The sequence below is a fragment of the Equus caballus genome, chromosome 10 (genome assembly GCF_041296265.1).
Source record: "Equus caballus isolate H_3958 breed thoroughbred chromosome 10, TB-T2T, whole genome shotgun sequence".
Taxonomy (NCBI): Eukaryota; Metazoa; Chordata; class Mammalia; order Perissodactyla; family Equidae; genus Equus; species Equus caballus.
The window spans coordinates 81,793,174-81,806,479 of record NC_091693.1 but is presented as its reverse complement, the minus strand read 5'-3'; the positions used below and the strand labels follow the sequence as shown (position 1 = coordinate 81,806,479).

At 36.1% G+C, this 13,306-nt stretch overlaps 1 protein-coding gene across 1 annotated transcript in view; it reads left to right on the top strand.

The window, feature by feature from the left end:
• The first annotated feature begins 317 nt into the window (after positions 1–317).
• The window catches only part of C10H6orf58 (chromosome 10 C6orf58 homolog), a 53,604-nt gene continuing 40,615 nt past the window's right edge, over positions 318–13,306 (top strand). The window contains exon 1 of the mRNA XM_070223765.1: positions 318–443. Coding sequence (XP_070079866.1) covers positions 332–443 — 112 coding nt within the window. The 5' untranslated portion in view covers positions 318–331. The remainder of the gene's footprint in view (positions 444–13,306) is intronic.

The window sequence follows — 13,306 nt, the reverse complement described above, 5'->3', positions numbered from 1 at the left end:
TCTGGATAGGCAATATTAAGCACTGGCTACAAGAGTGTTGATACATGATTAAACATGTTTAAAGTTCTTAAAAATGTTTACTCGTGTAGCCTTATAATAAATCTAATAATAAATTTGTATCACATCATGTGAGTAAAATCCCACATTGGCAACCTTATATTGCAAAGGAGGCACCCTAGTTTCATTGGTAAGGCATTCCCATCCCCACCCTGTTATCACTAGGAAAAGGAATGCAAAGCTCTGATTGGCTAGGACATAAAAAATACCTTGACTCCCTCCTCAATTTCCCAATAAAAGCCTTGCCATTATCTCAACCTCTAGCTTTGCCACCATGCCTCTCCATCTTTCTTGGACCTCTGTAATAGTTGGTTGTATTTCTGCTTCCTTAGCTGGAATATTCAATAACTCAGATTTATATCCCTGTCTGTGGAAAGAGAGTTCTGGTAAGTTCAATGACTACAGGGTAGAGAATGGAAAATATGTTGATATCTGGGTATATTCTGAGAGAACGAGGATGTATAAAATCCCAATGAACAAGGTAGCCAGGTATTTTGAAAAATTTGTACACAAAAATGAACAAAATGTCAGGGCCAGCCTGGTGTCACAGCGGTTAAGGTCGCACATTCTGCTTCGGTGGCCCAGGTTTCACGGGTTTGGATTCCAGGTTACCTCTACAGCATGACTGGCAATATCATTCAGGTAAGAAGACTCTTTTTTTAATTTTAATAAATTTCTATTATAATGTAAATGAATAGGGATATCAGGTTTTTAAAAAGTGATTATTTTTCTCTGTCTTCATCACTCCATCTCGTTTCTGCCTCATATTTTCCCATGACTCCCATTTCTTCTCCTTATTTTTCTGAATCAAGCATTTAAGGAATGACCTCTGTGTTCAGGACTTTGTACCCAGGACTGGCCAATAGAACTTTCTTCCCTGATGAATATTATGTATATGTACTTTCAAGTATGGTAGCACTATCCACGTATAACTATCGAGCACATGCAATGGAGCTAATGTGACTGAGAAACTAAATTTTTAATAATATTTAATTTGAATGAATTTAAAATTTAAATGACCCAAGTGGCTAGTGACTAACTTACTGGAGAATACTGTACTAGACAGTGGCTGCTCACTAAGGCAAAACACAAGGCTGCCAACCTCTGAAGACTTAGACCTCGTTCATTCAACAATGAACAGCTACTAATAGAATTTGTGTTACGTGTCAAGTTCAGTTCCAAACCCTGCGAATACACCCAGGCACAAAATACAGATTGTATACATTACTTAAATAAGACTGTATAAGCTTAGTCTGCTATATCTGAAATTCTCTGATTGGAGTGACGATGGAGAGAGAGCCTGTGTTGGAAAATCTTTCTCTATAAAAGTTCTCCTCCTCTTGAAAATAGCATCAACACTCAGGAATTAGATTGGAGGTTTTTTTGGGACAAAAATCATCATAAATCTAGAGTTATCTTTGTTCTGGCTAACAAAAGCAATTCAAGAGGTAAGTGATGAGGACAAATGAGAAAATTTGTATTGCTTTTTGAAAAAGATTGGAGAGGAGACCGTGGTGATATGTAGTAACCGGGACCTAGAATTTACTGAATAATTATGCCCATTGACTGTTTGCTTCTTGCTTGGTTAGCACGGGACTTTTTAAAAACAGCATCATCAGTCATGTCATCACAATCAAGACAATGAACGTATCTATTAACACCAAAAGTCACTTTAAATCCTTTTAAGTCCTTCCTCATTCCCCTCTCTGCCCCAACAGCCTTGCTCTAAGAAACCACTTCTCTTCCTTTTGTCCCTGCAGTTAGCTTTGAATTTTCTAGAATTTTGTTTAAATGAAATCATACAAATATTTTATTAATGAAGAATCCTTATTTTGAGATTTACCCATCATATTGTGTGTACCAAAAGTTTTCACTTTTTTGTGTAGCAGATAGATTTTAGTAGAAAAAATAATGAAGCCAGTAAGGCAATATTGGGAGGTTATGCCAAGACAAAGAGGTACCAGGGAAGGAAAAAAGGATGAAAAAAGGAAGGGGCACTGAACAACTAGTAATTTGTTTCATAATTTCATGTAGAAAGGGAACAAGACTCTGACTTTACCTCGTGAGGTGACATTTCCTTTTACCTGTCTGGTAGCTCAATTCTAAGGACTGTAGAGAATATATAAGGAATTTAAGGAAGTTTTTCACGACTTTCCTCAAAGAATTATACATTGTTGGAAAAGAAATCTAGGAATAAACCAACCATTGGACAATAAGAGACCAAAGTATACAGTACTGGATAGTGGTTTTTTAAAGGAAAAACTTAGTTTTTCCCAACTGTGTCTTTCTAACCTGTGTGTCTCTTTTACTCTCACACTACTACCACACTCACACAGAACACTTCCCTTCTGACACGTCTAGTCACCAAACGTGTCTGGGGTTTTTCCCCACACCAAGCAAGTCTCTGCAGTACCAGGTAGGTGTCCTACAATCTAACTCAATTCTCACACTATCTGCCTTAAGATAGTGCCACATTCCACAGGCTAGGGGCTCAGTCCCACAAGACTGCTCCCACCCCACTTCTGCTACCAAGTATAAGCAGTAGGTCCCCAGGTTACCCACAACTTCTGTCTGACTTGGCTACAAATCAGGAGTTCCCACAACCCCTTACTTGGGTTCAATTAATTTGCTAGAATGGCTCACAGAACTGAGGGAAACTCTTACTTATGTTTAACTGTTTATTTTTTTATTTTTATGTTTTCTGGTTTTATTGAGATATCATTGATGTATATCATTACATTAGTTTAAGGTCTACAAATAATTATTTGCTATAAGTATATATTGTGAATTGTTTACCACAATAAGCTTAGTTAACATCTGTTATGTCATATGGTTATGGATTTTTTTTCTTGAGATGAGAACTTTTAAGATCTACTCTCTCAGAAACTTTCAAATATACAATACAGTATGGTTAACTATAGTCACCATGTTATATATTGCATCCCAAGAACTTATTTATCTTATAACTGGAAGTTTGTAACTCTGACCTGCTTCACTCATTTCCCCATCCTCCAACCCCTGCCTCTGGCAACACCAATCTGTTCTCTGTTTCTATAAATTCGGTTTTTTGAGATTCCACACATAAGTGAGATCATACAGTGTTTGTTTTTCTCTGTCAGACTTATTTCGCTTAGCATGATGCCTTCAATGTCCATCCATGTTGTCACTAATGGCAGGATTTCCTCTTTTATGGCTGGATAATATTCCACTGTATATGTATATATATTTTCTTTATCCGCTCATCTGTCAACACTTAGATTGCTTCCATGTCTTGGCTAATGTAAATAATGCTGCAATGAACATAAGGGTGCAAATATCTCTTTGAGATAGTGGTTTCATTTCCTTTGGATATATACTCAGGAATGGAATTGCTGGATGATATGGTAGTTTGATTTTTAACTTCTTGAAGAATCTTCATAGTGTTTTCCATAGTGGCTGAAGAAATTTACTTTCCCACCAACAGTGCACAAGGGTTTCCTTTTCCCTACATCCTTGCCAAAGCGTATTACCTCTTGTCTTTTTAATAGTAGCTATTCTAACAGGTGTGAGATGAAATCTCATTGTGGTTTTAATTTTCATTTCCCTGATGATTAGTGATGTTAAGCACATTTTCTTATACTTGTTAGCCATTCGTATGTCTTGTTTGGAAAAATATCTATTCAGTTCCTCTGGCCATATTTTAATTGGATTGTTCAGCTTGTTTGCTATTGAGTTGTAGTAGTTCTTTATACATTTTTCAGGTTAGCTACTTATCAGATATATGATTTGCAAATATCTCCTCTCATTCTGTATGTTGCCTATTCATTTTGTTCATGATTTCCTTTCTGTGCAGAAGCTTTTTACTTTGATATAGTCATACTTGTTTATTTTTGCTTTTGTTGCCTTTGCTCTTGGTGCTAAATCCAAAAAAGTCAGTGCCAAGACTAATGTCAAGGAGCTAAGCTACTTTATTTATACCTTGTAATTATTTTCCCCTCACATAGATTGTTCTGAGACACCTCCCAGGAACAAAGATAATCCAATTATTAATCTTACAATAACTTTATATCACCTGACTTCAAGATAAAGCCAAATCCCTTAGAGCTGTAGGAATTTTTTTATTGAGTGCAATTTCCATATAACATTGCATTAGTTTCAGACGTACAACATAACGATTAGATATTTGTGTATATTGTGAAACGATCACCACAATAAGCCTGGTTAACATCCATCACCACTCATAGTTACAACTTCTTTTCTTATGTTGAAAACTGTTAAGATCTACTTTTAGCAACTTTAAAATATTCAATATAGTACTGCTAACTATAGTCACCATACTGTATATTACATCCTCATGACTTGTTTATTGATTATAGAGGCAGCATACCTTTACCAATTTATTAAAAGATATTATAAAGGATACAGATAAACAATCAGATGAAGAGATATATAGGGCAAGGTCTGATAGGGTCCTGAACACAGGGGTTTCTGCCCTTGTGGAGTTATGGTGCATCACCTTCCCAAGGTGGATGTGTTCACCAACTTGGAAGCTCTCCAAACCCCCTACAATTGGGATTTTATGAAGGCCTCCTCACATAGGCGTGATCAATTATTCACTCTGTTTCCAGCTCCTCTCCCCTTCTGGAGGATGAGGGTTAAGGCTGAAAGTTGCAAGCTTCTAATCATGGCCTGGTCTTTCTGGTGACCAGCCCCCATCCAGGAGCCCTCCAGGAGTCTGCCCAGTCACCTCAGTAGAACAGAAGATGCTCCTAGAGCTCTTATCACTTAGGAAATTACAAAGGTTTAGCAGCTCCGAGCCAGGAACTGGGGACATAGAGCACTATATATATATATATATTTTCTATTATCTCACAAGTGTGATAAGATCTTCAGAAGAAAGAGAGGGTTGTATGCTGAAATAATCACTGAAGGAAAAGAGAATTGGAGTAAATCTTAAAAACTGAATAGAATTTGGATGGATAAAAGAAAAGGAAAGAAGAGTAATCCATGTGGGAAGAAATATTATGAGATTAAAAAAAAACAAGTTTGAAAGTATTGTGACGTGAGTGTGTGGGGGTGTGTGTATGTGTGTGTGTGTGTGTGTGTGATACCAAGGAAGAGGGATAGAGAGGAAAAGCCTAGCCCAATCAGAAATACACACAGTGTACTTAGGAGATAAGTTAATTGGAATATTGTGTAAGTAGGCCAGGAATTTGAGTTTGAAACAGTAAGAAATACCAAATTACTTTGTGTCTTGAAGAAATAGATATGACAAAAACAGTTTTCTTCTTCAGGATTATTGGAAATGAGTGTTATATTAACTAAAAGAAAAAAATGAAATCATTGAGACCAGCTCAGACACTGTAGAACTAATCCAGGTGTGAGGTACAAATGTGGATTAAAGAGTAGTCAAGGGAAGCAAAACAAAAAAATTTTAAAGGAAAAAAAGAGAGGATGCTGACATAGATTGTCCAATAAGGAGGGAAGCAGAGAGAAGGATGCCTAAAGGAGTGGTGAAACTGAAAAAGAATTTATTCTTCCAGCAGAAAGAGGAAAGTTCACAAAGGAGGCTTACTTGTGTTGAAGACGATGAGTTCAGTCTCAGGCGTCAGTCTGAGGTGACATGAAATCACAGACAGAGGGGCTCTGTAGGGATTTGACCAGAACAGAACTGGAGCACAGCGAGGACTCAGGACAGAGGACCCAGATGTCAGCAACGTAAGACAATCCTTAGGTTAGTATAATGTGTGATGATCCTCAGAGAGTAGGTTTAAAAGGAGAGAGAGTCTTGGAGGCAGGATTCAGAACAACCCTCAAAGGAGACGAAGTCTAAAAACCAGTAGAGGAATGTGACACAGACTTGAATTTTATTCCAGTTTAAGAAAAGAAGTAATGATTTTGAGAAATTTATATGAATTAACAGAACTACTCAGATCTTTACTCTTGCCCACTTGAGGGTAAGCAGGTCAAGAAGAGCCAAGTGAGAAACTAGAATGAGATGGTAAAAGAGAAACAGCATAGCTTCGTGGGAAACAGACAGGCACGACTGGTGACATAGTGAGGACATAGTGAGTGTAGGGGACTGGAATGAGAAGAAGAAAGGTGAGAGTTGCTGAAAAACATCTTTAGGAGAAAAGAGGAGGATGTATCCAGTGAAGGAGACAAGTAAGATGAGAGGAGCAAAACTCAACCCACCGCTTAGGAGAGACTTTGAGAAAAGAGGAAGCTAGCAAGAGTAGAGAGAATAAGCCCAGTATAGAAATGGTTGAAAGGGGGAAAGAAATGAGCATAGAGTGGGAAGATAACTGAAGGCATATGCAGGGACTATACACAGAAGGTACAGTAGATTAAAAAATTTAAATTGTTTTGAAGTTTTGAAAATAGGAAATAAGAGAGGATGAAGAAAAAAAGAGGAAAAAAAGAATAGTTGCTAATATTTATGTGCACATATTCACTACACTGAGCTCTCAATATTTCCATCTTCATTTAACACTCCCTAAACCTGTATCAGGTAATTATAGTTAGTGTCCTTAGTATCTAGATTAGAAAATTGAGACTTGTAGAATTTTTTATCCAAGCTCAAAGAAAATGTTATAAATGGAATAGCACTATATGTAGCCTTTTTAAAGATTGCCTTTTTCACTAAGCATAAAGGTCTCAAAATCCATCTAAATTATTGTGCCTATCAATAATTTCCTCCTTTTTATTGCTGAGTAGTATTCCATTATATGGACGTGCCAGACATTTATACCAGACACAGCTGACAGACATTTGAGTTATTTCCAGTTTTTTGCTGTTAGAAATAAAACTACCATGGACTTGTGTAGTTCAGGTTTTTTTGTGAATGTAAGTTTTTATTTCCTTGGGATAAATGCCCAATACTGCAACTGTTGGGTTATGTGATAAGTGTACAGTTAGTTTTGTGAGAAATTGTCAAACAATTTTCCACAGTAACTGTACCATTTTACATTCTTACCTGCAATATATGATTGACCCAGTTCTTCTGCATCCTTGCCAGTACATAAACATAGAATTTACAGATTTATAGGGGCAGAGCTAGAGATGGGAGTTAATCTTGTAGGCATTTTTTATCTGTGTAAGTGACAAAGCATAAAACTGGGGAGCCCCCAAACTGAAATCACTGCCTTGAGAATAGCGTTTGTTCAGAACACATTGTTCTGAACACATCTGTTAATCTGAATTCAAATCGCACATTAGTGCAGGAAAAAAGATAATTAGGATGCAGTGTCTGAAGGTTTCTTGCCCTCCAAAAATAAATTCTGTGTCTTCTTTTTCCCTGTATCTTTAAAATCATTAATTAAGTTTTGGGTTGGGAAAGATTGATGATTCATGTAAATCTGCTTTGACAGTTATATTCTTTGTAAGATATTCGTGATAAGAGAAATGCCAACAAAATACACATTGGCACACCATTTCTTTACTCGGAAATTAGTAAAAAGCTGCGCAGCTTAAAATCTTCATTACTGGTTGCAGGACAAATTAGCACAACACCCACAGAAGAATCTGGCCATATATAACAAAACAACATATATCCTCACTTTAAAAAAACTTTTTGTTTTGCAATAATTATACATTCATAGGAAAGTGCAAGGAAATGTACAGGGAGGTCCCAGGCACCCTTCACCTAAACACTCCCAATGTTGACATTTTACATTATCAAAACCAGAATATTGACATTGGCTCAATCCATACAGCTTATTCAGATTTCACCAGTTACACCTGCAATGAAATGCAAATTTATCATATAAAATTATACATTTATGCATAAAGCTTTGTGTAATCACTACCATAATCAAGATACTTAATTATCCTATTACCACAAGACTTACTCATCCTTCCTTTTTAGATCTATGTTCAGCTTATCCCTTCCTCTACCTGGAGCCCTGGCAGTGACTAATCTGTTATTCATGGCTATACTTAATGTTATTTCACAAATATTACATAGTAGTAATAGTAGTAGTATGTTTCCTTTTGAGATTGGCTTTTTTCTCAGAATAATTTCCTTAAGATTCATTCGAGTTGCTGCCTATATCAGTGGTTTGTTCCTATTTACTGCTGAGTAGTATTCCATGGCATAGATATACAGTTTGTTTATCCACTCATCCACTGAAGCCACTTGGGTTTTTGGCTATTACAGTCTTTGACTGTTACAAATAAAGCTGCTATGAATATCTGTGTACAATTTTCTGCACGAAAATATGTTATCATTTCCCTGGGATGTATGCCTAAGGGTTTAATTTCTGGGTTACGTGGTAAGACCATTTTCAGCTTTAAAAAGAACTGTGGTACTATTTTCCAGCGTGGTTGTACCATTTTACATACCTACTAGCAATGTATGAATGATCCAATTTCTCACATCCTTACTAGCATTTGTGTTATCACTACTTTTATTTTAGGCATTCTGATAGGCATCCAGTGATATCTCACCGTGATTTTAATTTTCATTTCTTCAGTGGTTAATGATGTTAAACCTCTTTTCATGTGCTATTTCATGTGTTTATCTGTATCTTTTCTTCAGTAGAAAGTCTGCTTGTATCTTTTGCCCATTTTCTAATTGGGTTGTTTGTTGTTGAGTTTTGAGAATTCTATGTATAGTCTGGATACAAGTCTTTTGTTGGATATGTGGTTTGCAAATATTTGCCCTCAGTCTGTAGTTTATCTTTTCATCCTCATAACAGAATCTTCCACACAGGAAATTTTTTTTATTTTTCTGAGTTCAATTTGTCAATTTTTCTTTTAAGAATTTTCACTTTTAAGTGCTTTGGAGTCAAGTCTAAGAACTCTGCTTTGTCCTAGGTCCCAAAGATTTTATCCTATGTTTGTGCTAGTTTTATGTTTTACATTTATGTCCCTGATGCACTTTGAGTTGATTTTGTATAAGGTGTTGTGGATTAGACTGAGGTTTATTTGTTTGCCTGTGGATGTCCAATTGCTCCAGCACCATTTATTCAAAAATCTATCCTTCCTTTATTGAATTGCTTTTGCAATTTTGTCAAAAATTCATTGCACATATTTGTGTAGCCTTATTTCTAGCTTCCCTATTCTGTTCTGTTGATCCATGTATCTCCTCCTCCCACGGTACCACACTGTCTTGTCCACGGCAGCTATGCAGTAAACCAGGAAGAATGATTCTTCCCATTTTATTCTTACAGTGAAAGATTGTTTTTACTTAAAGGGTCTTTCCCTTTCTGTATAAATTTCAGAGTAAGATTGTTTACATGTAGAAAAAAACTTATTAGAATATTAATAAGAATTTTGTTAAACTTAAAGATACATTTAGGGAGATTGACATCTTTACTATATTGAGTTTTCCAAACCATAGGTATTGTTTGTCTCTGCAAGCATTTAGGTCTTTGATTTCTTTCATCTTGAAGACCTTTACACGTTTTCTTACATTTAAGCCCCAGCACTTCATTTTCTTTGGAGTGCTTATAAATGGTACTTTAATAAAACTTGGTTTACAGTTTTTAGTATATAGAAATGATTGATTTTTGTTTGTTCATCTTGCATCTTGGGTGATTTTCTTGCTGTCCTTCTGTTATTGGTTTCTAGATTGATTTCATTGTGATCAGAACATACTTTCTATGATTCCAATTCTTTTAAGTTTGTTAAGGTTTTATTGTCCAGGATGTGATCTATCTTTATGACTGTTACATGGGCACTTGAAAAGAATTTATATACTGCTGTTGTTGGGGGAGTGTTCCTTAAATGTCTATTAGATTTTGAAGCACTTTTATGATGGCTGGATTAAAACTCCTGGCAGATAATTTCAACATCTGATTCATCTCAGTATTGGCATCTGATTATAATTTCTCATTAAAATGATTGTTTTTCTGGTTCTTATGATGTCTGGTGATTTTCATTGTATCCTACACGTTTGGTTATTATGTTAGGAGACTCCTAATCCTATATAAATCTTCCATTTTATCACAGAATAGCCTTATTTAGGTTTAGCAAGTTGTTTAGCAGTCAACTTTTGTGTGCTTTAGTCCAATGACAGTTTAGTTTTCTCAGCCTTTACAATGTTATTCTTGTCTATTGTGTTCTTCTGGTGCTATTGGGCTCCCACTCAATATTTACTGAAGTCACTTCTCTGAGTCACTTGCTGTCACTGAGAAACAATCTGGGTGAGGGCAGAAGCTGCAGGTGTGGAGGGTATATAGGCACAGGGCTTCACGCTGCTGGCCTTTTGGAGGATGGGACTACCCACGTATGCCTTGGTTGTGGAGTGGGAGCTGCCTGCTCATTAGTCTGCCTGCAGCTGTTCAGGTTGTGGAGTGGGGGCTGGGACCCCACTAGGTCTCGGTTGGGCCTCCCCTTTCCTGGTCCTTGGCCAAAGAGAGCAGCTTTTCTTGTTCCTGTGTATTCCTATTGGAAGTTCCAGCTTGCAGGTCTCTCTGGCTCCCAGCCTTGGGTTAGGTAGAAAATGAATGAAAACTCAGAAAACTCATCACAATGTCATTCCTAAACTCCTGAGCTCTCTAGCCAGTCCACATTCTTCTATCCAGCATTCTGAGTCCTTTTATCATGGTCTGTAGAATAATTTCGAGGGCATTTCATCCTATGTAGAGGGGTGAATTAGGGAAATGTGAATCTATGCCCTTTTGTTCCAAAATCACAAGTTCCTATGCACTAATCTTTTGAACAAGCAATTTATCTTCTGGGAATTTACCTAAAAGATTCACCTCCTAAGAAATGGAAAACATTATATATCCAAAGTTATTCACTGTGATATTCTTGGCATTTGAAACATATTGGAAAAAGATCTAAATGGCCATACATAGCATATTGGTTGAGTAAACTTTGAAACATCCACACAGAGAAGTGCTAGGTAGTTATAAAAAAAAACAAACAAAAAAACACTTTTTAAATGAAGACTATCTCTATAAGGGCATATATAATAATTTCCCAGAGAAAAATTTAAGTGAAAAAATTAGGGCTCCAAAGAGTAAATATAGTATTCTACCTTTTGTAGAAAAAGTAAGAGAATAATAAGAGACAGATACATAAATATAGAAGTAGATAAATAGATAGACACAGAGATATACTTATTTTTACAAAGAAAAAGAGCCAGAATGGATAAACTGGAAACTAATTGGTCACTCATGTGTGAGTAAACATGGGTTAAGCATGGATAACAAAAGGAAAAAGTTTGCGGTATATCCTTTTCATATGGTTTTGACATTTAACACATTAATAATTTACATTAAAAATAAAATTAAATGAAGATAGTTAAAAACAAAAAACTGAATCTTAACATAGACAAATGAACCTAACAGTATATCAAAATGATAACACACATACAAAAGATTGCCTTTGATGGAAAATTACACAACAGAAACAGGTTAATCACTGTTTTTATTCAATTTTACAGCAGAGATTATAACCAAAGTGAGAGAATTCTAGTTTTGTGCCTGAAATCTGTGATGCAGCAAACTACCTCATGTCCTGGAATATTACAATGATGTCCTTAAATAATTCTTTGGCCACTACTGTTCTAGTAACAACACAATTCTGTATCACTATATCATCCCTTTATATAAAGGACCAATTTTTTTCTTAGGTATATTTGAAGACATTTCAACACACTGAATGTAAGAAGACACATCAAATTTGACAAAGAAAATGTGAGTGAAAACATATTAGATGCTTATAGATAGTTAACCAAGAAAAAATATTGGCAATTAAACAAACTTTCACCTGATTTTGTTACTGAACCAAAGTGGATTTGCTTCTCGGTGAGGTGAAATCAAGCCTTTACCAGATGTAGTGGTCACACAAAGTACACTTTATTTGCAGCAAATAAGGAGACCACAGGGAATCTATTCCAAAGCCATGGCTCCCCAGGAGAAAGGAAACAGACCCTTTTGTTTGGATGGAGAACGAATATTCAAAAGTTTTGTCATCACGTGTATAGGTGGGTATAAGCTCAGATAGGCATAGTTTGGAAACGTTTGCTTTCACATACATCACATGTTATGCTAATAAGGCTTAAGCTCCTCCTGGGGCAGAAATCTTAACATTTAAAAGAAGCAAAGGTAACTTTTGGACAAATCTCAGCCCGTCTGCACAGGCGTCGCTCTTGCCATGGGGTTTGGACCAGTTCAGGGCAGTTGGCGATTGTATCTCTTAACATTAGTTAAAAAACAGCTTTGGGAAAGAGTTAGGGGCTTTCAAAACCTCCTTTGAGTTACTTGGGGCAGTTAGTTGGTGAGAATTTCACTGCCAGGTTATATTAAAATTCTGTATAAATTAAAAGTGGTTAATAAGTGGTAGCCAATCTTTCCTGGGCCTGTGTCGTTACCCAACTCAAGTCCACAAGCATCAAGTTTCACTTTAAGGATTATGAAACAGCTATATAGCAAGGAGGATGAATAAACACAAACGGCAATAAAAAATGTTTCAATGTAGCCATTTGGTACAGAACAATTAGCTTAGAACTGAAAATTAAGAGCTACTGGTTTCTTTTTTTTTTTCTTTCACTGCTCTATTCACAATATATCCAGAATACAATCTCATTTGCTAAAGTCAAATGCAATTAAATGCATTAAATGAAGACCTGTTGCATGCATGGCAACGTGCATGGAAGATTCATAGAAGAACAGACACTTGAACTGGCGTCTTAGCAAGCTACAACTCACGCCTGGAACTCACCTGAGTGCATACAAATGAGCTCTCCCTCACACTGTACTTATCACTTCATCTCTCTTTGCATTCCATTTTCAACCGCTTCAAGATTTCCTTCCAGGGCAAAGCAAGTTATATGGAAAGGAAAGCTATGTATGTAAATAAAGATGGATTCTAACTCAGAGGCCATCTGCTCTGTAAAATCTCCCTTTACCTGATGTCCCATTGCCAACTCAGACCTACAGATACCACTCCCTTTTCAGAACTTTTATAACTCTTTCCTCATAATTTTCTTGAGACATTTTTTAGCCCTGAGAATAAATGTTATCTGAGTCTTTTAAATGTTTTCATTCTCCATAACATATCACACTTATTTGGTGTTCACTAAATGGATAATTAATCAAAGAATGAGTGAAAGAATGAAGCAATGTCTTCCTTCCAGAAGAAATGAAAAATTAAACTTTCCATTCCATCTAGATTATTGAGGTAAAAAGTTGTTTAAAAGGCCATCTTGAATTGTTAGGATTAGTAATGTCAATATTGTCTAAAAGACTAAGATAATAACAGTCAATATATTATAATTCGAAAAAATTCCTGACAATTATGCATAAACCTTCCTACT